Source organism: Enhydra lutris, unplaced genomic scaffold (assembly GCF_002288905.1).
Source record: "Enhydra lutris kenyoni isolate GAN:26980312 unplaced genomic scaffold, ASM228890v2 scaffoldscaffold30, whole genome shotgun sequence".
Taxonomy (NCBI): Eukaryota; Metazoa; Chordata; class Mammalia; order Carnivora; family Mustelidae; genus Enhydra; species Enhydra lutris.
In genome coordinates, this window is record NW_019154114.1 from 5688076 (window position 1) to 5714040 (window position 25965).

General features: G+C 42.5%; 1 protein-coding gene across 1 annotated transcript in view; it reads left to right on the plus strand.

Moving 5' to 3' along the window:
* The first annotated feature begins 7754 nt into the window (after positions 1–7754).
* Positions 7755–25965, plus strand: part of LOC111153063 (transport and golgi organization 6 homolog) — a 197320-nt gene continuing 179109 nt past the window's right edge. Inside the window, exons 1-3 of the mRNA XM_022511863.1 lie at positions 7755–7851; positions 21594–22234; positions 24505–24621. Of these exons, the coding sequence (XP_022367571.1) occupies positions 7755–7851; positions 21594–22234; positions 24505–24621 (855 nt within the window). The remainder of the gene's footprint in view (positions 7852–21593; positions 22235–24504; positions 24622–25965) is intronic.

A 25965-nucleotide genomic window follows, 5' to 3' on the forward strand; every position in this document is an offset into this window, starting at 1 on the left:
GGAAAAGCAGGCTCCCCACTGAGCAGAGAGCCCGATGTGGGGCTCAATCCCAGGATCCTGAGATCATGACCTGTGCCCGAAGACAGAGGCTTAACCCACTGAGCCACCTAGGTGCCCCAAAACCTATTTTATTTTACCATAAGTGTTGAATAACTAGTGTGATTTATAGAATATGGACAGTGAGAAACTGAATGGTTTTAAGTGTGTTGGTTGTGTACTTTACTGATCACAGGACCGACAGGCTGTGGCTGCCACTGCCCAGCATCATTAGAGAGCCGACCGTATCTCACTAGCCCAGGAAAACATCAAAATTTGAAGTATAGTTTGTACAGAATGTGTTACTTTCAAGGATACAGTTCAGTGATACTAAGTACATTCAAAATGTATGACCATCACCTCTGTTACCATCACCTCTGTTCCCAGTACCTCTGCATCAACCCAAACAAATTCTATAACTGGACAATAACTCCCTGTTACTCCCCTCCCAGCCCCCCGCGCCTTCTGTTCTGCTTGCTGTCCTCATGAATTTGACTCTGCTCGGTGTTTCATGTAAGAGGTGTCATGTGATACATGTACTTTTAAAATTGGCTTGTTTCACCTGGCCTTAAGGTTCCCAGGGTCACCTGTATTACAGCACCTGTCAGGACTGCATATTTCATTATGCGTATATATGCCTCGTGTTACGGACCCACGTGTCTTGGGTGGTTTCTACCTTGTGGCTGTTGTGAGTGCTGCTGCAGTGAACACTAGCATATGAAAACTCTTCGATTCTGGCTATCTGCAAGGTTATATTGGAAATTCTATGTATAGTTGGAGAAGCTGCCAATGAATAGTCGTAGATTCGGTCCAGGAGTGAAAATTTAAAATCCATAAAAGACTTCTTTATTTTAAATGGGTCAAAAAAAAATTTTTTTTTAAGATTTTTATTTGAGAGAGAGCAAGCGTGAGCAGGGGGAGGGGCAGAGGAAGAAGAAGCAGACTCCCCGCTGAGCAGGGACCCTGATGTGATGTTGGGCTTGATCCCAGAACCCTGGGGATCATGACCTGAGCCAAAGACAGATGCTTAACTGACTGAGCTACCCAGGTGCCCCAGAAATTGGGCACATTTTAATACGGAGCTTGGAGTAGATGATATTCCTGAATAAATACAAATTTTCTTGGGGACATAGCTTACTAGGAGAACCTTATTTGAAGATAAATGATGAATTTAGAGATAAAGTGTTGTGACATCTGGAAATTAATGGTTCAACAAAAAAGTATGTCAGGAGTGGTAGCACAAAGGCAAGTGTGATGAAATGTTCATGACGACTGAATCAGCTGAAGGGCATTAAATCAGGTGAAGGGTATGCAAGTGTTCATGTACTAGCCTTTTGATTTTTTTTCTCAAGTTTGAAGTATTTCAAAACTGAAAGTTGGAGAGAAATAAGGAAGCCAGTAATAAACCCTTGCATAGATAGTCAAATGATACTCTACAAGGGTGCTAAGACGACTTAGTGATTTGGCAAGTTTATGCATTATGCTATGTTCCCCACAAGTGTAGCTGCCGTCTGTCCTGTTCTATTGCTATTTTGGTATCACCGTTTTCCTCATGCTCTGCTAAAGGACAGTGTTTTTTGTTTTTTCAAAGATTTTATTTATTTGTTTCATACCACAAGCAGGCAGAGCTGGCAGGCAGAGGGAGAGGAGAAGCAGGCACCCCTCTGAGCAGAGAGCTGGATGCCGGGCTTGATTCCAGAACCCTGGGATCATGCCCTGAGCGGAAGGCAGACGCTTAACCAGCTGAGCCCCCCAGGCCCCCCAGGACAGCATTTTCAACAAATAGTGCTGGAAACATTGGTTGTCCACATGCAAAAGAATGAAATTAGATGTATTGTTACACCATATATAAGAAACAAACTCAAAATGGATCAAAGACCCAAAATGTACGGGATAAACCTACAAAACCCTCAAGAAAATAGACCTCATGACGCCGGGTTTGGCATTATGTTGTACTTATAATTAAAAGCATGAGCGGTGCCTGAGTGGCTCAGCAGTTAAGTATTTCCCGCGCAGGTCATGATCCCAGTGTCTTGGATTGAACCCCACGTTGGGCTCCCTGCTCTGTGGGAAGCCTGCTTCTCCCTCTCCCCCTGCTTGTGTTCTCTCTCTCGCTGTCTCTGCCAAATAAAATCCTAAAAAAGGGAAAAGCAAAATACCATGAGGTCAAATAAAATGGTTCTATAGAAAATAAACTGTTTACAAAGTACCTACTACATGCAGAGGGTTACACCAGTCACACCAGTGACTGGTGAGAGGCAACAGAGAAAGTGGTTTGAGCCTGTTTTCCTCTTGGTAATTCTGGCGAGGTCTGATGAGGTCTGACAAGATCTGACGCCGTGACGTATGACGAGGTCTGGCGAACTCTGTCTAAGGAGGTAGTCTTTGGAGAAAACACATTCCCCCCGGAGCTTGAGTTCGAATCCTGATTCTGACCTTTCCACCTGTGGGCTTAGGTAAGCTACTTGATCTTTCTCTACCTCCGTTTCCGTATCTCCACAGGGAGAACTGTACCTACTTCATAGGGTGATTGTGGGCTCTTGAGTTGGTACGCATAAAGCATTCAGAAGAGGGCCTGGCGCACGGCGTTGTTCTCTTAAATGTGAGCTCGTTTTTATTATTGAATAAGGGGCACAGCGAGGGAGTTTGCAGTGGAGAGAATCACTTAAGCAAACGCAGGGTATTAGGAGAGTAAAGGCCAAGTGTTCTGTTTTGGGCTGGATTTAGTGGGTCGGACAGAACCACTGAAGTGTTGTGATTAGGACAACTATGTGACCCAGAGTGGCGTTCTGTGAAGATGCGTCCGTTTGCAGGACTGAGGAGTTGGCCTTGGCGGGGGAGTGGGGGGAGGTGGGGGGGGAACCTTGAGACAATAAAAAGCCTCTGGCCGTTGAAATAAGAACAAAGGGATCCAGGATAGAGCACTGTAAAGAGGATTTTTTTTTTCTGGACTCCCCTTATCTGCCTAAAAGCAGAGTGTCCTGAACAAATTCATCAGGGAGTTTCATAAGCAGGGAGGTTTGAGTCCTACTACCGGAGATAAGAAATTGGCACCCCAGGAAAAGAAATCACCTCAACAGGGGCGCCTGGGTGGCTCAGTGGGTTGAGGGTCTGACTCAATTTTGGCTCAAGTCATGATCTCGGGGTCCTGAGATTGAGCCCTGTGTTGCCCCCAACCCCTGCTCAGCATGGAGTCTACTTCAGATATGCTGCGCTCTCTCCCCTCTGTCCCCACACCCCTGCTCGTGTGTGTGAGGTCTCTCTTTCAAAAACAATCACCTAAACAGATATTGCCACAAAAATCCTATTTCCCATCTCATTCATCTTTTCTTAAAATCATTTGTTTGCCCACACACACCCTTTCTCTAGTAATATGGAGTATAAACCCCATATTCTGACCGCCCCTTGGAGTTACATTTTTCTGTGAGCTCCCTTGGATGTGAATAAAAACCTGTCTTTTCTCTCTCTAATGTCTTTTGTCAGTTTAATTCCCAGGCCTCCCTACTGAGAAGCCAAGAGGACAGAGATAAGTTCTTCCTCTCCCATAAATATCTGATGGATACTTAAGAGTGGTAATACAGAGAAAAAATCATTCCTTTAAAATAGATGAAAATTGTGGTGCCTGGCTGGCTCAGCCTGTAGGGCATGAGAATTTTGATCTTAGGGTTGTAAGTTCAAGCCCCATGTTGGGTGTAGAGAGTACTTAAAATCTTAAATTTTTAAAAATGCCCTAAAAATAAAGTAAGTGAAAAATTAATGAGCTTCGGGAACCTTCTTTGTGGAGCCATGAGAATGATCACAGTGAGTAAAGTTTTGACAAGGGTAGGCTAAGAGTTTAGGGGTGAGTTAGAGAAAATGGGATGCAGCCACTCCAATTCTTCCATGGCTTCAGAAGATAAGTACCCATATGAACTTTCAATTTGCTGGGGTCTTTACTGGGAATTATGTTTCTGTCAAACGGCCACTGATAAGTGTTGAGTGCCATTAGACTTGTTGGTTCTCTGGATTGAGGCAAGCAGACCCCAGTCAGCTTGGGTAAGATGTTTAACTGCTGTCCCTCAAGTCCCTGATAATGGGCTTCATGTTGGTCAACTTCAAATGAATGGAATCCGCTTTCCGTGAATACAGACCTCGGTGTGTCTTGAACATCCCCGGATGGATGGTTCATTGCCGGGAAGCAGCAGCCTCTCTCATAGAGCTCTTGTGCATGTTGGTTGTGATGGATATTTAACAGCATATTGCGAGGGAGTTTCCCAGCTATACTTGAGTGTTTTAACAAAGCTGCCCAGAGCAAACCAAGGAAGGGGCTGCCAGAACCCAGTTCTATAAATTAAAATCCTCGAAGTATAAATACCGGATTCTAAGGATGTAGGGTAATTAAAAGCCAATTTTAATGATTTTTTAAAAGTCAGGCCAAGCTTGAGAATGCTTCCCTTTTTTCAGATGCAGAACCTATTTATAACCTTACAGGCTCCAGGCTCGCCTCCAGCATCCTATCATGTGTATTAAGCGGCATCCATTTTTTTTGCTGGAAAAATTTTATAGGATCTTTATGACACTGTTTTTGAAATTAGGTGTATTATTTTGGGGTATCTGAGCTTTTAGTGCCCAAATGATAAAATCTGGTGCCGTAATGCTTTGGGATAAAGGGTTTTCAGCTCTGGGGCCCTTCTTACCATGTTTTGTAAATCACACCAGTACCACCCTTAGACTTGGCTAGTAGGGTTCCCACCCTGGGTCCCCTGCTTTATAGGTCCCACCTGACCTCCTCCATGATGAGTATCTTTATGGACACGCCAGGAATATGCCAGTCCTAGGGTAATTGCCTACCCCAAATCCTCACCTTTCTCCCAGACCTCACTCCCAACTTCTGAGACTCTGGAATTTCCTCTTCAGTCATCTCTAACCTGCTTCCATTGCTGTGTGAGCCTCTTCAGTTGGTGTGCCCTCTGAGAGGTGACCTATGCCCGCTGTGTGTGTACCCCTAACCCTGGTGGGGGGCAAGTGGTAGTTTCTTAGGGGTGTGTACACATCTAGGCGGTGGTGTCCATTTGTGTGAATTCAGGATGGAGACACTAGTGAGGAGAAAATGGGGTCAGGCCAGAGGTGGGGGGCTGGCTTCCCCCCTAGTGCGACATCCAATATGGAACTCTGAGGCCAAGTCTGACAAGTCTCAATTCAAACCTGGTACATTTTTTCAAAGGAGAATAGGGCAACCCCCTCTGGTCCCCTCCCTCTTTGGGAGCTTTGTGTTACTGTTCAATAAACTTTGCTTTGCTGCCCACCAAAAAAACCAAAAACAAAGTAGGAGAATAGGAGATGTTTTATTTTAGTCGTTAGTTTGATTTGTACTTTGAAATACTTAGGCATATGGTATGAAGGCTTCCACTTGTATTTCTATCCCAATGCCCACAAATCTCAGGGGTAGGTCTTTCCTACACAATGCTTTACATCCACTTCACTAAATGTTTAGTATCTTGAAATGACCTTAAAGTTTTTGTTTTTGTTTTGGGGCTTTTGGGTTTTGTTTTTTTTTCCAGTGGCCCTTACGAGGGAGACCTTAAATTTTTTATTCCCCAAAATGAGCTTGATTACATACATAACTGAAGAAAAATTGACAGTCTAGGGTGGGATATCCAACAACAATGAAAAGACTGATGTGGTAATTTCATGGGTCATTTATTTGCCCTTCAAAAATCTTTTTCCAGAGTGCCTGGGTGGCTCAGTGGGTTAAAGCCTCTGCCTTCAGCTCGGGTCATGATCCCAGGGTCCTGGGATCAAGCCCCGCATCAGGCTCTCTGCTCAGTGAGGAGCCTGCTTCCTCCTCTCTCTCTGCCTGCCTCTCTACCTACTTGTGATATCTCTGTCAAATAAGTATATAAAATCTTAAAAAAAAAGTTTTTCCAATTTAAAAATATTTTGACAGGATTTTATTTGAAGAGATGGAGAGTAAGATACAGGCACAATTTTTAAAGCATCCCCCTCCGTGGCAGACAATGCTAAATGTTTCAGAACAGTGTCACTTTAACTCCCTAGGATAGCTTTGTAAAAAGGGTCCTGTACCTGCTCACTTTAGAGAGGAGGAAATGGTTGATGGATTTGACCTGGAGCCGGAAGTCCTGGGAGTGCCAGGAGGGGTCTGAGAAAGGAGTTTAAAGGACCAGCTTCTTTCTCCAGTGATAGGGGCTGGCTGTGGAGCACATCCTAATTCCTAAGACTTCCAGCAGCTTTTAAATGCTGAAGGGCAGTCATCAGTAGTGAACTCAGGCTAGCTCAGGGGATCTCAAGGAGAAGCAGGACAGCCTATCTGGGAGAACTTCCGGAAAGTGGGTTGAGAATGATATGAAAGATTATTGACCTTTAGTGAAGGGAGAGGCAGGCACACACTGAGGTCTTACCCTCAGAAATACTCTGCTAGATTTGTAGCATGACTTTCAGACTACATGAGTTCAGACTGTTCAGGGGCTCCTGTGTGGCTAAGTCAGGTAAGCATCTTGCTCTGATCCTGATCTCAGAGTGGTGGGTTCAAGCCCCATGTAGTGACCTCAAGGTTGTAGGGTTGGCCCAGTGTGGGGTTCCAGTCTCAGCTGGGATTCTGCTTGAGATTCTCTTCCTCTCCCTCTCCCTCTGCCCCTCCACTGCTTTCTCTCTCTAAAATGAGTAAGTCTGAAAAAAAAAAAAAAAAAGTCCCACCAGGAATCACATAGGTGAAAACCTGTCTCTGATGGTCTGACTTGCAAATGAATGCTGTACATATTAACATGATGCAGATGGGGGTGAGGGGGCATGATTTTAATATACACAGAATTTCCCAAGAATGTAAAAAGAACAAAGATTTAAATTTTATTGGGAACTGTAATTGGCCCATTTCAAATATTGTATCACCAATAGCAATATTTGTAGCTATTCAAAAATGGATGCGTTTGTGTTTAGCACTTCTTTAAATTTTTTAAAGTAGACTCCACACCCAAAGTGGGGCTTGAACTCAGGACCCTGAAATTAAGAATCACATGCTCTACCAACTGAGCCAGCTAGGCACCCCCAGTACTTGTTTTTAAATATCACTCATAAAGAAATTCAACAATATTAAAGATTTTATTTATTTATTTGTCAGAGAGAGAGAGAGAGCACACAGGCAGAGTGGCAGGCAGAGGCGGAGAGAGAAGCAGACTCTCTGCAGAGAAAGGAGCCCGATGCAGTACTCTATCCCAACACACTGGGATCATGACCTGAGCCGAAGGCAGCGGCTTAACCAACTGAGCCACCCAGGCGTCCCTAGAAATTCAACAATATTTAGTTGAATATTGTTTTATGTATCCAAACTTTTTATGTATCCAAACTTCATTATAATAGGCACAGCATCTGTTTACTTCACTATGTCTTTTAGTGCTTGGGTACCCAATTATTTTCATACTGATAGGTATTATTTCATGATCAACTACTGTCCTCTCCGTTCTTTATTTAGTGTTTAATAATATTGCATTTCTGAAATTGTGCGGTAGGCAGGTTGTGTTAGCTGTTTTTTTCCCCCCAGGGGAGTAAAAAGGGGCCCGAGAAACTATTTGTAAAAGGCCCATCCTACTGCATCGGCCCCGCCCCAAGGCCCCACCCCTTGCAGCGGACCCCGCCCCTCGCGCCTCCGCCACATTCAATATGGCGGCCATTGCGGTCCGCTCAGGCACTTGAGCAGGTCGCCAGTGGCGCGTTCCACTTCAGTCATGGCGGCCCCCGGACAGGCACCGGGCGGAGAGGCTCTGGGTACCTGCGGTCTGGAGAGCATCCTGGAAGCGCTGAAGCTGCTGCTGAGCCCGGGAGGTGAGAGGACGGATCTCGGCGCGGGGCTGCACTCTCAGGGCCGCCAGTCTTCCCGGGCTGCCCTGACTTCCATAGTGTGCGCCCCTCGGGCCCTCCCTGGAACCCCCAGCTCTGAGACCGCCCCGCCCCGGTCCTGGGGACTTCGGGCATTGTCCGGCCAGCCTCATTTTACTTGAGGAAGCCCAAGATAAAAAAGGGGATGGGGTCCGCAGAATACTGATGGTAACCGACGTCTCTTGAGCGCTTATCTTGTGCCAGGCACTCACTATTAAGTGCCCTGGGTACATGGTTCCATTCAGTCCTTACTGTCAGCCTCTGAGGTAGGGACTGCGGCAAGAGTTTACAAAAGGTTAGACTCTCGTGACGCGGAATGGGAGGTTCATCCTCTTGAATGCGCAGGGTTTAATGTGGATGCAGATTTATACAGAATGCCGAGGCGTACAAAAAAAGAAAGCAGTGGTGTTTGAGCTGGGTTTGGGGAGAGTATTTAGGGATATAGTCTGTAGGAGGGACTTAGAGTCACTTCTATCTTTCGTGGTGAGTTGACAAGACCTTCCAGGGTTAGAATCTGAAGGGACCTTAGCAGTGGTTCAACCTGGCACTGTCTTTTTACACCTGAGGACACTTAAGACTCACTGAAGATATTAAGTAACCCGCCTCAGATCATGTGGTCAAATTAGGGGCAGAACACAGACCCAGAACTGAGGTCTGCTGAATTCCATTCTCAGACCAAAGGCAGATTATTCGGTATGGAGCCTCTGCTGTTCTCTGAAGCTTTGAGAAAGAACACAAGAGATGGAACTGTGCAGGAAGGGGTTTCTAGGGTGAGCAGGGTAAGGTACACGAAGGGCCATGAGGTGACTGTTCCAAGTCTCAGATTTTGCTCTAACACCCCCCTCCCCCACCACCACCAAATGCACAAATTCCCACGAACATTGTACCATACCTGGGAGAAGTGAAAAGAGGTCATTCATAATAGTAATTGAGAGCCTACTAAGTGTCAGGCCCAATAGTATGCTGTTTACATGTATATTATTTAATCCTCATGACAATCCCATGAGATAGGTATTACTTGTATTTTCTTTTACAGATGTAGAACCAAGGCTCAGGTACATTCCAAGTTGGTACAGTGTCAGTCTAGTAAGTGGTAGAGTCAGGATTTTTCTTTTTAAAAGATTTTATTTATTTGAGAGAGAGCATACACAGAGGGAGATGAGAGGGAGAAGTAAATTCCCTGCTGAGCAGGGAGCCGGACTGGGGGCTTGATTCCAGGACCCTGGGATCTGCTGAAGGCAGATGCCCAACTGACTGAGCCACTCAGGTGCCTGCGCCAGGATATTTTTTTATTTTTCAAGTAGGCTCTATGCCCAGTGTGAGACTTGAACTCAGGACCCCAAGATCAAAAGTGGCATGCTCTATCCACTTAGTCAAATGGCCATAGCTAGGATGGTTTTTAATTTTTTTTTTATTTTAAGTACCAGTATAGTTAATATACAGTGTTACATTAGTTTCAGATGTACAGTGTAGTGATTCAGCCGTTCTATACAACACCTGCGAATCATCACAACAACTACACTCCTTAATCCCCATCACCTGTATCACCCATCCCTCCATCCACCTCCCCTCTGGTAACCATCAGTTTTCCTCTATAGCTAAGAGTCTGTTTCTTGGTTTGTCTGTCTGTCTCTCTTTGCTTGTTTTTGTTAGTTTCTTTCTTAAATTCCACATAGGAATGAAATCATATGGTATTTGTCTTTCTCTGACTTATTTTGCTTAGCATTATTTATACTCTCTAGCTCCATCCATATTGTTGAACATGGCAAGATTTCATTCTTTTTCATGGCTGAATGAAACACACACATCCCCCACATCTTTACCCATTCATCTATTGATGGATAACATTTGGGCTGCTCCCATAATTGGGCTATTGTAAATAATGCTGCAGTAAGCATAGGGGTTCATATATCCTTTTGAATTAGTGTTTGAGTATTCTCTGGGTTAAATACCCAGTAGTGTGATTACTGGATTGTAGGGTAATTCTATTTTTAATTTTTTTTTTAAAGATTTTATTTATTTCACAGAGAGAGAGAGATCACAAGTAGGCAGAGAAGCAGGCAGAGAGGAGGAAGCAGGCAGACAGAGGGGGAAGCAGGCTCCCTGCTGAGCAGAGAGCCAGATGTGGGGCTCGATCCCAGGACCCTGAGATCATGACCTGAGCTGAAGGCAGAGGCTTAAACCACTGAGCCATCCAGGCGCCCCTATTTTTAATTTTTTAAAAAATTTTACTTCTTAAAATTTTTTATATTTTGAGGAACCTTCATACTGTTTAGTTCTACATTGGCTGTACCAGTTTGCATTCCCACCAACAGTGCAAGAGGGTTCCTTTCTCTCTGCATCTTTGCCAATACTCTTTCTTATGTTTTTTTATTTTAGCCGTTGTGACAGATGTGAAGTGGTATCTCATTGTAGTTTTGATTTGCATTTCTCTGATGATGAGTGATGTTGAATATCTTTTCATGTGTCAGTCATCAGGATAGCTTTTTTTTGTTTATTTAATTTTTTTAGTAATCTCTACACCAAACATGGGACTGAAACTCACATCCCCAAGATCAGGAGTGATTCTACACTTGCTCTTCAACGGAGCCAGCCAGGCACCCCTGGATGTCTTTTTTGAAGAAATGTTTGTTTATGGAGTCTGCCCATTTTAAATTGGGTTATTTGTTTTTTGGGTGTTGAGTTGTATAAGTTCTTTATATATTTTGGATACTTTTATTTTTTTCATAGAGCCAGGATTTGAACTCAGATGACTTCCACTATAGTATAACTATACTACTTTGCCCCAATGAAGAAGTAAACTGCAAAATAAAGTCTTAACTTGCTAATTGAGAGGTCACTTGTCTAGCAACTCAATCTAGAAATGACTGACAATGAGGTTAAATGAGCAAAAAATCTGGAAGTAATCTATCACAAAGCACACACATGCAAAGCACATTTTATTTTATTTTTTAAAAGATTTTATTTATTTATTTGAGAGAGAAAATGAGAGAGAGAGAGAGAGAGAGAAGGGGGGAGGGTCAGAGGAAGAAGCAGACTCCTTGCCAAGCAAGGAGTCCTATGTGGGACTCTGTCCTGGGACTTCAGGATCATGACTTGAGCCAAAAGCAGTGGCTTAACCAACTGAGCCACCCAGGCGCCTGCAAAGCACATTTATAAAAGACCGTCTCTAAATCTCGAAGAGTATGGGCCCAGCATGCTTCTGCTGTGTGACTCTGCTTAAATCTCGAAGAATATGTGGTGGAATTACATACATATTTGTACTCATTAAACATACAGGAATTCAAGCATTCCTATTTGAAAAAGTTTACTGTGGTAAAATGATAAGATATTGCACATATAGTCTGTTATATATTGTGTGCCTCTGTCTGCTGTTTCTTTTTATCATATCAGCTGCTGAGGGAATTGAAAACACTTCTGTGCATCATGAGTATTCAGATGTCTCTGATGGACTGAGAGTATTGAGAAGTCAGGATGAAAGTAATGGTCAAAATTATATCCAGCTGGATTAAACTCTTTTTGATTTGCCTTTAAATTTGACGCCTTTTAGGGGTGCCTGGGTGGCTCAGTGGGTTATAGCCGCCTCTGCCTTCAGCTCAGGTCATGATCCCAGGGTCCAGGATCGAGCCCCACATCAGGCTCTCTGCTCAGCGGGGAGCCTGCGTCCTCTCTCTCTCTCTCTGCCTGCCTCTCTGCCTACTTGTCTGTCAAACAAATAAATAAAATCTTAAAAAAAAATAAATTTGACTCCCTTTGAGGTAATACTTACTGGGAGTCATCTGTATATAGTAGCGTGACCTTATTGCTACTGGAGAAACAAAATTACATAAAAATTTATGCTCCCATGTATCTTGTCTGTTTGGGGAGATGGTACTATGCATATAGACCAAGAGAGATTAAACATGGTGGGATAATGCTAGTGGTGAAAGGATGGTGCAGATAGCACCTGGATAGGGGAGTAGTCATCAGGAGTGGAGCTGTGGAAGTCTGTAAGAGGAAGAGGAATTCAGTCTCGATGGGAATTAAACAGAAAGGAAGAAAGATGCCAGTGGTCTTTCACTTTTGAGCCATGAAATATTCTACATTAAGCATTTTCTCTTCCTCTGCCTTCCATTTCTATTCTCAGTCATGGGGCACATAGTAGTTATCTCCACCTCTTTTGTTAGGAAATGTGTTAAGCAGAATTTGAAAGGGGTTTGTCAATTTTTTTTTTTAAGATTTATTATTTCCAGGGGTGGGGAGGGGCAGAAGGAGAAGGAGGGAGAGAATCTCAAGTACACTCTGTGTAGAGCCCGACACAGGTATCAATTCCACGACCCTGAGATCACAACCTGAGCCAAAATCAGGAGTCGGAAGCTTAACCAACTGAGCCACACAGGGGTTTGTCAATTTTAATGAAGTTTTATTTGTAAGAAATGGAAACCGTCTCAGTAATAGTTTTCCTAACTATGAATTTTTTCTATACTAAATATATATTCAGTGAACTCTGTCATTAAATTTGAATTACATTGTCAGGAAGGAGCTGGAAATTTTGATAATTTGTAAATAATGAAGCTGTACCACACTTAATTTTGCATGCCATATTGCTTTGCACTTTGAACATAATAAAAAGTACTACACAAACTGTGGAGTCTGATTTTAAATGTCACACAGCATAGGCATTTAAATTGGTGATTGGGAGGAATAAATAACGTTGTGCCTAAGAGCGGCATTTCCCAAAGTGTGATAGGGATGGTTTTAGATGGTACATAGAGTAGCATTTTGAGGCTCTGTCGTGTAGTATAGTGATCAAGAGCTAACTTACCAGGGAGAGTGGTATTGTTTTGATTTTTACAAATCTCTTTAGCATCTGGCTTATTAGAAGACAGCTGGATTTTCATATTCGCTTCACTGTTTAGTCTGTCATGATGGGTTGTTTTGATTGAAATAGATGAAGAAAATCTAAACTCACATAGAGATGTAGTTGGAAAAGGAAGAACTCGATTGCCTTTTCCGATAATTGTGTATATTTTTTCATAGTGTACTGAAACTGAACAAGAGGTAATTTCTTAAAGGTTAGTTGGGATATGGAATCTGAACTGAATGAACTTTTCACAGTTGGTACACTCATGAGAGAATGAGACCGAAAAAGGCAATAATGGCCGAGTATTAATATGAAAATAATTTTTAACTTGCAGACTCCCTGAGGGGTCCATATACCCCATTTTGAAAACCACCTTAGGGGATGCCTTTGTTATTTTCAAGCAGATTTTAATTATTTATCACCAGTAGAGGGCAGAGAAGACTATGCTATGAAGGGGCTCTTGAAAAACAGCTGATAGCTTTTGTTTTAAATCATTTTCTTTGTGTCCCATTTTGGGTTCAAAGATCTTACAAAGTCGCAGGAAATCACTTAGAGGTTGTTTGGTGGTCTTAATGGTTAGTGGTTACAAGTTAGGAGAACACTTCTTTCCTTTTTTAGGTACATAATAGCTAAAGGAACCAGAGACTCATGCTATTGAATCAGAACACTTGCCCTGAATGGTTTTAGAGAAGTACTGAAAAATTCTTATACTTCTGATTCTCATTATTCTTAACGAGTAGTGTTATGTTCCTTTTTCTTATATAGAAGTAGTTGATATCCCTTATAGTAAAGTTTTTAAAAAATATAGAGAAACTAGAAGAAGAAAAATAAAATGACCTTAATCTCCACTATCTGGAGGTTGCATTTTGGGAAATATTTTTCTTTCTGATAAACATAGATAGACTACATACTGTTTTATAACCTTAAAATAACTCTTTTAAGTACAGAAACTATACATATTCACTTCAGAAAAAACTTTTAAATATAGTTAAGCAAAAAAGAAAAATTACCCATAACCCTACCACCCAAAGGTCATCACTTAATACTTTGAAGAATAACCTTTGAGAACCTTTTCTGTGTGTGTACATATGTATATACATGTACATATTTTATTTTTTATTTTTTTAAAGGATTTTATTTATTTATTTGACAGAGATTAGAAGTAGGCAGAGAGGCAGGCAGAGGGAGAGGAAGGGAAGCAAGCTCCCTGCTGAGCAGAGAGCCCGATGCGGGGCTCGATCCCAGGACCCTGGGATCATGACCTGAGCTGAAGGCAGAGGCTTAACCCACTGAGCCACCCAGGCACCCCATGTACATATTTTATTTTTATTTTTTATTTTTTTAAGATTTATTTAAATCACAAGTAGGCAGAGAGGCAGGCAGAGAGAGAGAGAGAGGAGGAAGCAGGCTCCCTGCTGAGCAGAGAGCCTGATGCGGGGCTCTATCCCAGAACCCTGAGATCATGACCTGAGCCAAAGGCAGAGGCTTTAACCCACCGAGCCACCCAGGTGCCCCCCGTGTACATATTTTAATAACAGGTTCCTAGTGTTCCTTTATTGATCAGTTTTCAGAATGATAGTGTCTTAATCTTCAAAGGTAACCAATGAAGTAATTTCTTTATTTTATTATGAGCTAATAGATTTTTTTGTGTATATGATATGTTTCAAAAATTGTAGTCATTATTCTTGATGCTCAAATTGCCACGTTTGTGGCTTGTGGGAGCCACTCCAGGGCTCTTTTTTTTCTTTTTTAAAGATCTTATTGATTTATTTGACAGAGATCACAAGTAGGCAGAGAAGCAGGCAGAGAGAGGGGAGGAAGCAGGCTCCCCCCTGAGTAGAGAGCCCAATGCAGGGCTCGATCCCAGAGCCCTGGGATCATGACCTGAGCTGAAGGCAGAGGCTTTAACCCGCTGAGCCACCCAGGCGCCCCTCCAGGGCTCTTTGACATGACCCTGGTAGTCTTTGATAGCCTTCTCGCTTTCAGGCATGATAAGACGTCCCAGACTCTTCTTACACATTTCTTGCCCTATTCTTGAAAACAACTGTCTTTAAGGAGAAGTGACATTTATTTATTTATTAGAGAAAGAGAGAGCATGAGTGGGCGGGGATGGGAGGGCAGAGAGACTCTCAAGCAGTCTCCACACTCAGTGCAGGACTCAATGCAGGCCTTGAACCTATAACCCTGAGATGAAATCAAGAGTCAGATGCTCAACCTATTGAGCCAGCCAGACGCCCTGAAGGAGAAGTGGAATCAGAGACTGCAGTCTACTGCGGTGTGGATACTAGGCCTATTCATTGTCCCTGGTGTCATTACTTACGGACTTTTTCAATTATTAAAGCTAGGAAATATGTGGATTTTCAAAGAACAAAACATAAATCCACAGTTCTTACTGATACCCCAATTAAAATGAAAGATGATGGAGTTTAAATTTTTCCCAACATTTCATGAAAATTTTCAAGCATATAGAAAAGTGGACAGGATTTTATAGTGAAAACCCATATACCATGATCTAGATTCTTTCTTTCAGTTTTTTGAAAGATTTTATTTATTTATTTGACAGAGAGAGAGACAGTGAGAAAGGAAACACAAGCAGGGGCAGAGGGAGAGGGAGAAGCAGGCTCCGCACTGAGCAGGGAGCCTGACGTGGGGCTTGATCAGACACTTAACGACTGAGCCACTCAGGTGCCCCTGACCTAGATTCTTTCTTCATCCCATATTTGTCCACCTAGCCATTCTTCTATATTTTATATTTTTATATTTCTTTTATCTGAAAATATTGGTTCCAATGAAGTTAATGTAGTTTACTTATTTCATACATATATATATACATATATAGGTATGTGCTTAACACATTCACACACATGCATATAATATTTTAAAACAACAAATCCTGCATCACCATCATAACAAACCTACTTTTTTTTTTTTTTAAGATTTTATTTATTTATTTTAGATCACATGTAGGCAGAGAGGCAGGCAGAGAGAGAGGGGGGAAGCAGGCTCCCTGCACAGAGCAGAGAGCCCGATGCCAGGCTCGATCCCAGGACCCTGAGATTGTGACCTGAGCTGAAGGCAGAGGCTTAACTCACTGAGCCACCCAGGCGCCCCATATATTTTTTTTAAATATTTTATTTATTTGACAGAGAGAGTGAGAGAGAGCACAAGCAGGGAAGCAGCAGAGGGAGAAGCAGACTCCCTGCTGAAGGACTCGATCCCAGAACCCTGGGATCACGACCTGAGTCAAAAGCAGATGCCTAACTGACTGAGCCACCTAGGTGCCTCTACAAACCTACTAATTTTAGGGAATTTTTGTTTTTTGTTCTCAGGATGTATAAAGTTCTTTTTTTTTTTTTTTTAAGATTTTATTTATTTATTTATTTTTTGATTTATTTATTTATTTATTTGACAGAGAGATCACAAGCAGGCAGAGAGGCAGGCAGAGAGAGAGGAGGAAGCAGGCTCCCTGCTGAGCAGAGAGCCCGATGCGGGGCTCGATCCCAGGACCCTGAGATCATGACCTGAGCCGAAGGCAGCAGCTTAACCCACTGAGCCACCCAGGCGCCCCTAAGATTTTATTTTTAAGTAATCTCGCTACCCAGTGTGGTGCCTGAAGTCAACAACCCTGAGATCAAGAGTCTGCACACTCTACCAGCTGAACCACCCAGGTGCCCCTAAAGTTCTGTATTTCAAGTGACTTGAAATAATTCTCTGCATTTATGTTGCTAACTTGGTATAGAGCAGGAGTCTGCATACTTTTTCTGTAAAGGAGCAGACAGTAAATATTTTGGGCTTTGTGACCCATATAGGCTGTTAAAATTACTCAATTCTGTGTGGCTTGAAAGCAGCCATAGATAATATACAAATAAATGGGCATGACTACGTTCCAATAAAACTTTATGGAAAAGGTGGTACACCAGATTTGATCTGCAGATTGTACTTTGACAACTGTGAACATAAAATACAGAGTTATTAGATCCATTTGTATGTTTCTGATTTTTAGGAATTATTTTGAAAAAAATTTTTACTTAATTTTTTTTTAACTAAGAAAAACACATATAGTGTTCCAAAAGAAAAACTCTAAAACTGGATGAATTTGTCCCTAGCTCCTCCCCACTGTTCTCTTCTCTCTGTAGATAACTCATTTTACTTTTTAATTTGTTCTTTCACTCCTTTTGGATAATAAAAGCAAATAATGTATTTTATATTTGTTTCCTTTCTTAGACAAAAGGTGGCATGTGATAGACATTCTTTTATAGCTTACTTTTTTTTTTAAAGATTTTATTTATTTATTTGACAGAGAGAGAGATTACAGTTAGGCAGAGAGGCAGGCAGAGAGAGAGGGGGAAGCAGGCTCCCTGCTGAGCAGAGAGCCTGATGCGGGGCTTGATCCCAGGACCCTGAGATCATGACCTGAGCTGAAGGCAGAGAGGCTCAACCCACTGAGCCACCCAGGTGCCCCTTATACGTTACTTTTTTTTTTTTTTAAGATTTTATTTATTTATTTGACACACAGAGAGAGAGAGAGAGATCACAAGTAGGCAGAGAGAGGAGGAAGCAGGCTCCCCGCTGAGCAGAGAGCCCGATGCGGGCCTCGATCCCAGGACCCTGAGATCATGACCTGAGCCGAAGGCAGAGGCTTTAATCCACTGAGCCACCCAGGCGCCCTATACCTTACTTTTAATATTTAATGTCTTAGAGATTACTACATCATGGTTTACAGCAATCTTCCTCCATTATAAGCATGCTGTTATCTGGATATACTATTGTTTATTCAGTCATGTCTCTTTTAATGGACATTTGGGTTGTCTCAGGTCTTCTGTTAATACAAGAAGCACTACAATGAATAGCCTGTGTATATGTAATTTTGCATTTTTGTCTGTGTATTTATCTATAGGATAGATTCCTAAAAAGTGGGATTGCTGGGCCAAACGTTAAATACGTATATAATTTTGTTAGATATTGCCAAATTGCTCTCTTCAGGAATGTTACCATTTTCGTTTCTTCCAGAAATGTATGACAGTGCGTGATTTCCCAAAACCCTGCCACATAATGTGTTATGAAACTTTTGGATTTTAGCCAGTTGATAAATGGGAAGTGCTATTTCAGTATAGTTTTAATTTACTTTTCTGTTACGAACAAGGTTGATCTTATTTTTATGTTTAGAAGTCATTTGCATTTCTTTTTCTGTAAACTGTTCATATCTTTTGCTCATATAGTATTTCATACTCTGTTCACTTTATTTTTTTAAAAGATTTTATTTATTTGATAGAGGGCACAAGCAAGGGGAGCAGCAGGCAGAGGAAGAGGGAGAAGCAGACTCCTTGCCGAGCAGAGAGTCTGATAAGGGGCTTGATTGCAGAACCGTGGGATCATGACCTGAACCGAAGGCAGACGCCTAACTGACTGAGCCACCCAGGCGCCATCTCTGTTCACTTTATTTATTTATTTGTTTATTTATTTATTTATGATTTTATTTATTTGTGTGAGAGAGAGAGAGCATACACAGGCAGAGGGAGCAGCAGGTAGAGGGAGAAGCAGGCTCCCTGCTGAGCAAGGAGCCCTATAAACTACTCTATCCCACAACCCTGGGATCATGACCTGAGCTGAAGGCAGACGCTTAACCCATTGAACCACCCAGTCATCCCACCCCTCTGTTCACTTTAGAATATACTTATTTAGAATCTATTGAATGAGCATGTCATTAAATAAAATTCAGTGAAATTTTTTTTGCAGTAATCTTTGCACCCAGTTGGGGCTCGAACTCATGACCCCAATATCAAGAGTCAGATGCTGTCTGGACTGAGCCAGCCAGGTGCCCCTTGAGATAACTTAATGGCTACAAATATTCCATTATTCATTCATTCATCTACTACCTGTTTTGATCAATACTACTTTATCTGACTGGCCTTGTTCCAGGCAAGGAGAATACAACAATGAATGAAACAGAGCAACATCCCTGTCTACAGGTAGCTTTTATTCTTGTCGGCAAAGAGACAATAAATAATAAACAAAATAAATACTACACTTACATGTAGTATGTTAGGTACAGGTAGACGGTTATTTACTCATCCAGTCTCCTGTTAATGAATATATACTTCTCATTTTACACTATTATAAGTAATGCTCTGCTGAGTACTCTTTTCGTTATTCCACTTTAATCCTTTCTAATTTGTTTCTTAGAAGGTGTTTTAGTTTTAAAGTGTGTTACTTCTTATATTCATTTACATTGTCAGCGTTTTATTATGGTTTTCTAACCATAACCCTCCTCCTTGCCTTGTATTTTTAATAGTTGTCCTGAAATTACAGTACATATCCTTAATTTTTCACGATCTGCTTGGAGTTAATATTGTTACTACTTCACATTAACAGTTAAGAACCTTGCAACTATAAGGGCCATTTTATGGCTCCCAGACCCCAACTTGGGCGTTATGCTATGATTTTTTTTTTAAGTTTAATTTCTTTATTTGAGAGAGAGCACAGAGGGAGAGAGAAGGTGAGAGGGAGAAGCAAGAAGCAGACTCCCTGCTGAGCAGAGAGCCCAACATGGGTCTTGATTCTAGAAATCCCAGATCAAGACCTGAGCTAAAGGTAGACACTTAACTGATTAAGTCCCCCAAGTGCCCCTATGCTATTATGATTTTCATGTTTATTATATTTATAGAAGTTATAAATCCAATACACTTTCATAGATTTTTGCCTTAGACATACATATATTTGAAGAAATTAAGAGAAAAACTTAGTCTTTTATATTTACCATTTCTGATGTTCTTTATTCCTTCCCAAAGATCCCATGTAGTATTATTTTCCTTCCACTTGAAGAATTTCCTTTACCATTTGTTTATATTGCAGGACTGCTGACAGTTCTCTTCATTTTCATTGAACTGAAATGTCTTTATTTTACTTTCATTTTTTTTTTAAAGATTTTATTTATTTATTTGACAGAGAGAGATCACAAGCAGGCAGAGAGGCAGGTAGAGAGAGAGGAGGAAGCAGGCTCCCTGCTGAGCAGAGAGCCCAATGCGGGGCTCGATTCCAGGACCCTGAGATCATGACCTGAGCCGAAGGCAGCGGCTTAACCCACTGAGCCACCCAGGCGCCCCTTTACTTTCATTTTTAAAGGTTATTTTTACTATATCTAGAATTCCAAGTTGACATCTTATTTCTTATGTCAGTATTTTATTATTTTTTTTCTGGAGAGAGTGTCATGAGCAGTGGGGGAAGGCCAAAGGGAAAGGGAGAAGGAGAATTTTTTTTTTTTTTTTAAGATTTTATTTATTTGAGAGAGAGAGTGTGGGTGGTGGGAGGGGCAGAGGGAGAGGGACAAGCAGACACCATGTTGAGCATGGAGCCTGATGCAGGGGTCAATCTCACAATCCTGAAATCACGACCTGAGCCGAAAACGAAGAGACTTTTGTCTAACGGATGGAGCCACCCAGGTGCCCTGGCAGAGAGAGAACCTTAAGCAGGCTCCATACCCAGCAAGAAGCCCGTCATGGGGCTCCTTTTCACGACCTTGAGCTCATGACCCTGAGCTCATGACCTGAACCGAAATCAAGATTCAGACACTTAACTGACTGAGCCATCCAGGTGCCCCTCTTCTGTCAGTATTTTATTTTATTTATTTTTTAAAATATTTTATTTATTTATTTGACAGAGAGAGATCACAAGTAGACAGAGAGGCAAGCAGAGAGAGGGAGGGAAGCAGGCTCCCTGCCAAGCAGAGAGCCCGATGCGGGACTCGATCCCAGGACCCTGAGATCATGACCTGAGCCGAAGGCAGCGGCTTAACCCACTGAGCCACCCAGGCGCCCCTTCTGTCAGTATTTTAAAGATGTTTTTCTACCAATTTTAGCAGTCAGTGTTCATAAGTTCATAGTCATTCACAGCATCGTCCCTCTTATATAGTACTCTGTATTTTTCTGGCTGCTGTCAAGATTTTCTCTTTCTCCCTGGTTTTAACAATTGGCTCTAATATGCCTAGATGTGATTTTCTTTTTACTTACCTTGGTACTTGGAGAGTCAGCATGAGCTGGGCGTACGAATTTTGTAGTTCATAGTTCAGAGCTGGTTTTTAAAGACATGGACCTGGAGAAGATCCTTGAGGAAGAGAGCGTGGAATTCAGGACAAGCCCAGGAGAATGTAGAGGCCTGGTAGAGGAGGGCCAAGCAGCAGAGACACGGCCCTTGAGATGTCTCAGAAGCCAAGGGCTGAGTGTGTTTCAAGGAGGGAGTTGTCAGCTCTGTCAGCTACTGCTGTGAGCATGTTAGGCTCCTTCACCAGTAGAGGGCAGAAAAGACCATTTTAGGAAAGGTTCTGGGGGGCGGATTGAAAATAGATATTTTGTGGGGGGGAGGTGATCAGATGAATCCCTCCTACCCTTAGGCCCATATTTTGTGAACTGCTGCACTAGAATGTAAGTTCCATGAGAGAAGAGACTTTGTTTTGTTTAGTGCTTTATCCCTGGAACCTAGAACAGTTTGGATGAATCTTCTGTGGTAAACATTCAGCCTTTTATTTTTTAGTTCTGGCTACAATTTAAGCCAGTAAGATGACTAGATATGGCCTCCGCCCTCAGAACACACGGGGAATAGAAACAAACTACATGAAGTATAATGTGTTATATGCCATTCTCCCCACATTGCAGAGTGCTTTGGGAAGGCAGAAAATGGGGTCTTGAATTCTGCCTAGGCTTGGGTGGTGCAACTGGAGAAAGTTTTCCAGGGACAGTGACATCTGGGCCAGGCCCCAGAGGATGAGCTGGAGTGGGTAAGGCATTCCACACACTGAGAAGTACAATTTGTTTCCCATGTATGTGATCCTTTTTTTTCCCCCCTTCAAAAGGATCAGACTCAAGTTCGCTACAGATCACAAAACACAATGTCCTGTTGGCTACTTTAAATTCTAACCTGTCTGCTTTGGAGGACAAATTGCTGAAGGATCCTCACTGGAAGACACTGAAACTCCTAAGGGATGAAATCGCTAATAACTCAGAATGGCCACAAAACTCTGTGGATGTCACCTGGAGTTTTACCTCTCAAGCCTTATTGTTGCTGTTGTGCTTGAAGGAAACCATGATCCACCTTGCAGCTGATTTCACTCCAGGTAAACCCAACCTGAAGACTCCAGAAGCTGCTCCTGCCCTGAGCCCAGATACACTTAGCATCTCTCAGCAGAAGACTGTCCAGTCAGCCTTGCAGTTTGTAGTCACCTTGGGTATCTGCCCCTATCTCATGCCTGGAGTCGGAGTCCCTTTGAGATGCAGAACTGAGTTTGGGGCTGTCGTTCAGGATGTGGTGTGCCTCGATGCTCCTCCTCATGCGACCCGGCGCCTGTACACCAGCTGCAAGGTTCTTCTAAATGTTGCACGTCACACATCTCTGGGAAGCTTGATTTTCTGCCGCCATTTTGGAGATATTGCTGCCGGTCTGTGCCAGCTAGGATTCTCCTCAACCAAGAGAAAACCACCGAAACCTGAGGGCGAGGTAAACACACATTGAGTGTGTGTGTGTGTCTTTGTGAATGTGTGTGTGTATATTTGTGTGTGTGGTTATAAAAGACAATTCTTAGGTCTTTGGAAAAGGGCTGTTGGAAAGACCTAGAATTCCTGTTGAATGCCAAAGCATATCTAGTGGATAAGCATTCATTCATCATAAATGAATCTTTTTAGAAGGCTGGTGCATCATTTATTAGATGCTAGTCCTTAGCGTGCCTAGAGAGTCCATTTTACCTGTTTCTTCTTGTCATTTTGTGACAATGATTGCAGGTTTTCTTGAATCTCTGTTTCCTTCCTTCTTCTTTTTCTTCTTCTTCTTCTTCTTCTTCTTCTTCTTCTTCTTCTTCTTCTTCTTCTTCTTCTTCTTCTTCTTTTGCCTCTGTTTCTATACACATAAAATGTGTGTAATGATACTTGCCTTGGAGGGTGGTTGTGAGGATTAAGGATAATGTGTGTAAAGTACCTAACCCAATCTCCAGTAGTGCTCATCAAAAAGTAATCACTACTAATACTAGTTTTAAACTATTTGTCCTTCATTAAGTTCTTGGAAAGATTAAATGAAATTAAGTATGTAAAGCACAGGGTCACTGCATAATTCAATTAGTGTTCATTATTGGTATTAGCTGTTAGGAGTATTGGCCTGGTTTTTTTTCTTGCTGACATAGTAAGGTTTTGGGTACCTGGATTGTAAAGGTGCTTTGGAGGTTACGGAAGCAAAAGACGTTAACTGAAGAGACAAGATGCATAAGTACAACATAGCAGGGACCCCGAGTTCCTCATGAGAAGGCCACCAGCATCAGCATAGGAGCCTAGTGAGAAGGAGCTCTTAAGATCAAAATGTATTGAAGGTCAACGTGTCTTGAATGTGGGCTAATTCCTTTGCCCCTACAGCCAGATTCATAATGCCCACCCGCCTCGTTTCTCTGTCACCTATGTCACCCTCTAATCGTAGTTCTTCTCTGTTTGTTCCCTTTTCTGTTCTCTTTCCTGCATATGTTCACAAACATTTGTCTAAAAGCTGCTGTCATCCGAGCAGTGACATGAAATGATGAGCTCCCCCGGTGGCTTCATGTTGTGGGGAGCAGGGCACTGTGCTCTTTACGACAGGGTGTGAGTCTTGGCATTTCTCTCCATGCCTTCTGCTTCCAGCGCTCTAAGATAAGCGGGGGGCGGGGGGGGGCTGGATCGACAGATCTTAGTACTATTACCTAAGCAGTACCCCAGAGTGTCAAGCAGGAAGGAGAAAAGGGAAGCGCACAGAAAGGACCAAGTAGGAAGGAAAGAGAAGTTGACAGAAGGGGAAACATGGGGGGTACATGTTTTGCAGCTGGGCAAGTCCCAGCATCAGGAGCTGCTCTAGGCAGTGCGAGTGCTTCACATTGCTAAATGGTAATGGGCACAATCCTGACTGCTTTACCAAGTTACTGAAGGGGAGCAGTACTGTTGAGGTTCAAGGAGACCCAACAGATAGCACTCCTTGGGCACCTGGGTGGCTCAGTGGGTTAAGCTTCTGCCTTCGGCTTGGATCATGGCCTCAGGGTCCTGGGATTGAGCCCCACATCGGGCTCTCTGCTCAGCGGGGAGCCTGCTTCCCCCTCTCTCTCTGCCTGTCTCTCTGCCTACTTGTGATCTCTCTCTGTCAAATAAACAAATAAAATCTTAAAAAAACAAAACAAAAAACAAGTAGCACTCCTCTTTGCTGCCCAACTTCTGAGTGAATTAAAATTTAACCGAGTAAGTGAGCTAAAAACTCAAAATGTCATCTCTCCTGCTCCTAAGTGCAAAATTGGGGATATAGCTTATCGATGGAGACAGTTGGGCTTCCTAACAGCGCATTCCAGAGTTAGACACACTTACTATTCACCAGTTGTAAGGAGTGCTAGAAAACTGTAGCACCCTGTGCTCCCCCGTGGCAGGGGATATGCCCCTGTAAAATCCACAGCAAGGAAGAGCAGAGCAGAATGTACACTTGCTCCCAAGACACAGATGACCAACGAGCCAAGCTGTACCTGCCAGCACTCACCGGTAAGTAAGTTTATTTCAGACTCACCAATAAGTTAAGTGCCTAAAATCTCCTGCTCCGAGGTGAGTGAGGGGGTGCAGAGGGTGCCAGGAGTGTTTTGATGTTATTACTTCCTCCACGTGGAAGGGAGTCAAGAGAAGGAAGCCTGTTCTCCTGTCCTGTCATCAGCGTTTTTGTACAGTACCGTGAACTTTACCTTCTAGTGCCTGCTAAAGCCAAGTACATGTCTCTTTTAGGTTTTAACAGAAGAGGAAAAAACGCTATCTAGAGAGGCCCTGAGAGACATCTTGGATCAAGCGTATCAACCACTAGCAGTCCGAGAGTTACTTCTCCTCCAGGGAGGACCACCCCAGGTATTCCGGCCTGGGCGCTCCTGTGGGTGAATCATTAGTGATAATGTGCAGAATGTTGTCTTCTCCTGGGAGATTTGATAATCTAGTTGAGTCTTTGGTATTTGTAAAACTAAGTTACACTGACCCTTAGGATAATCTTTTTTAAAGATTTTATTTCATTTATTATTTATTTTTTTAAAAAGATTTTATTTATTTATTTGTCAGAGAGAGAGAGAGAGAGTGCACACAAGCAGGCAAAGGCGGAGAGAGAAGCAGACTCCCTCCTGAGCAAGGAGACTGATGTGGGGCTTGTTCCCAGGAGGCTGGGATCATGACCTGAACCGAAGGCATCGGCTTAATCGACTGAGCCACCCAGGCGTCCCTAAGATTTTATTTTTAAGTAATCTCTACACCCACTGTGGGGCTTGAAACTATGAGCCCAAGATCAAGAGTTGAATGCTCTAATAACTGAGCCAGCCAGGCACCCCAGCCGTTAGGATAATTTTTAAGGATTTTTCTATTAATGGAATGATGGCCACTTTTTCCAAGGATATGGCCATTTTATTTATTTGCTTTGAATTTTTGTTCATTTTTTAAATTTAACTAGAATATGGCAATCTTACTGAAAATGTATTTTATTCATTCTGAAACTGAATCTCTTTGGGTGCCTGGGTGACTCAGTTGAGCGACTGCCTTAGGCTCAGGTCATGATCCCAGACTCCCAGGTTCCAGTTCCACATCGGGCTCCCAGCGACTTGGGGAGTCTGCTTCTCCCTCTGACCTTCTTCTCTCTCATGCTCTCTCTCTCTCATTCTCTCTCAAATAAATATATAAAATCTTAAAAAAAAAATTTCTGAAGCTGAAGCTCTTTTTTAATACTAAAATTTGGCTGTTTGATAATACATTCTTTGGGCAGAAATGTTTAGACATCTTATTCTTTGAATGGAATATATATATATAGTCAAGACATTAACATTAGTGCTATCATTGGGACTATTTTTATCTCCTTTGAAAACACAATAGTATATATTCTGGTAGATATAAGATATTTTCTTAAAAATAATTTATCTGAAATTTTTTTTTTTTTTAAGATTTTGTTTATTTATTTGACAGAGAGAGAGATCACAAGTAGGCAGAGAGGCAGGCAGAGAGAGAGGAGGAAGCAGGCTCCCCACCGAGCAGAGAGCCTGATGCGAGGCTCAATCCCAGGACCCTGAGACCATGACCTGAGCCTAAGGCAGAGGCTTAACCCACTGAGCCACCCAGGCGCCCCTATTTTTAATTTTATTTTTTTAAGATTTTATTTATTTGACACAGAGAGAGAGAGATCACAAGTAGGCAGAGAGGCAGGGAGCCTGCTTCCCC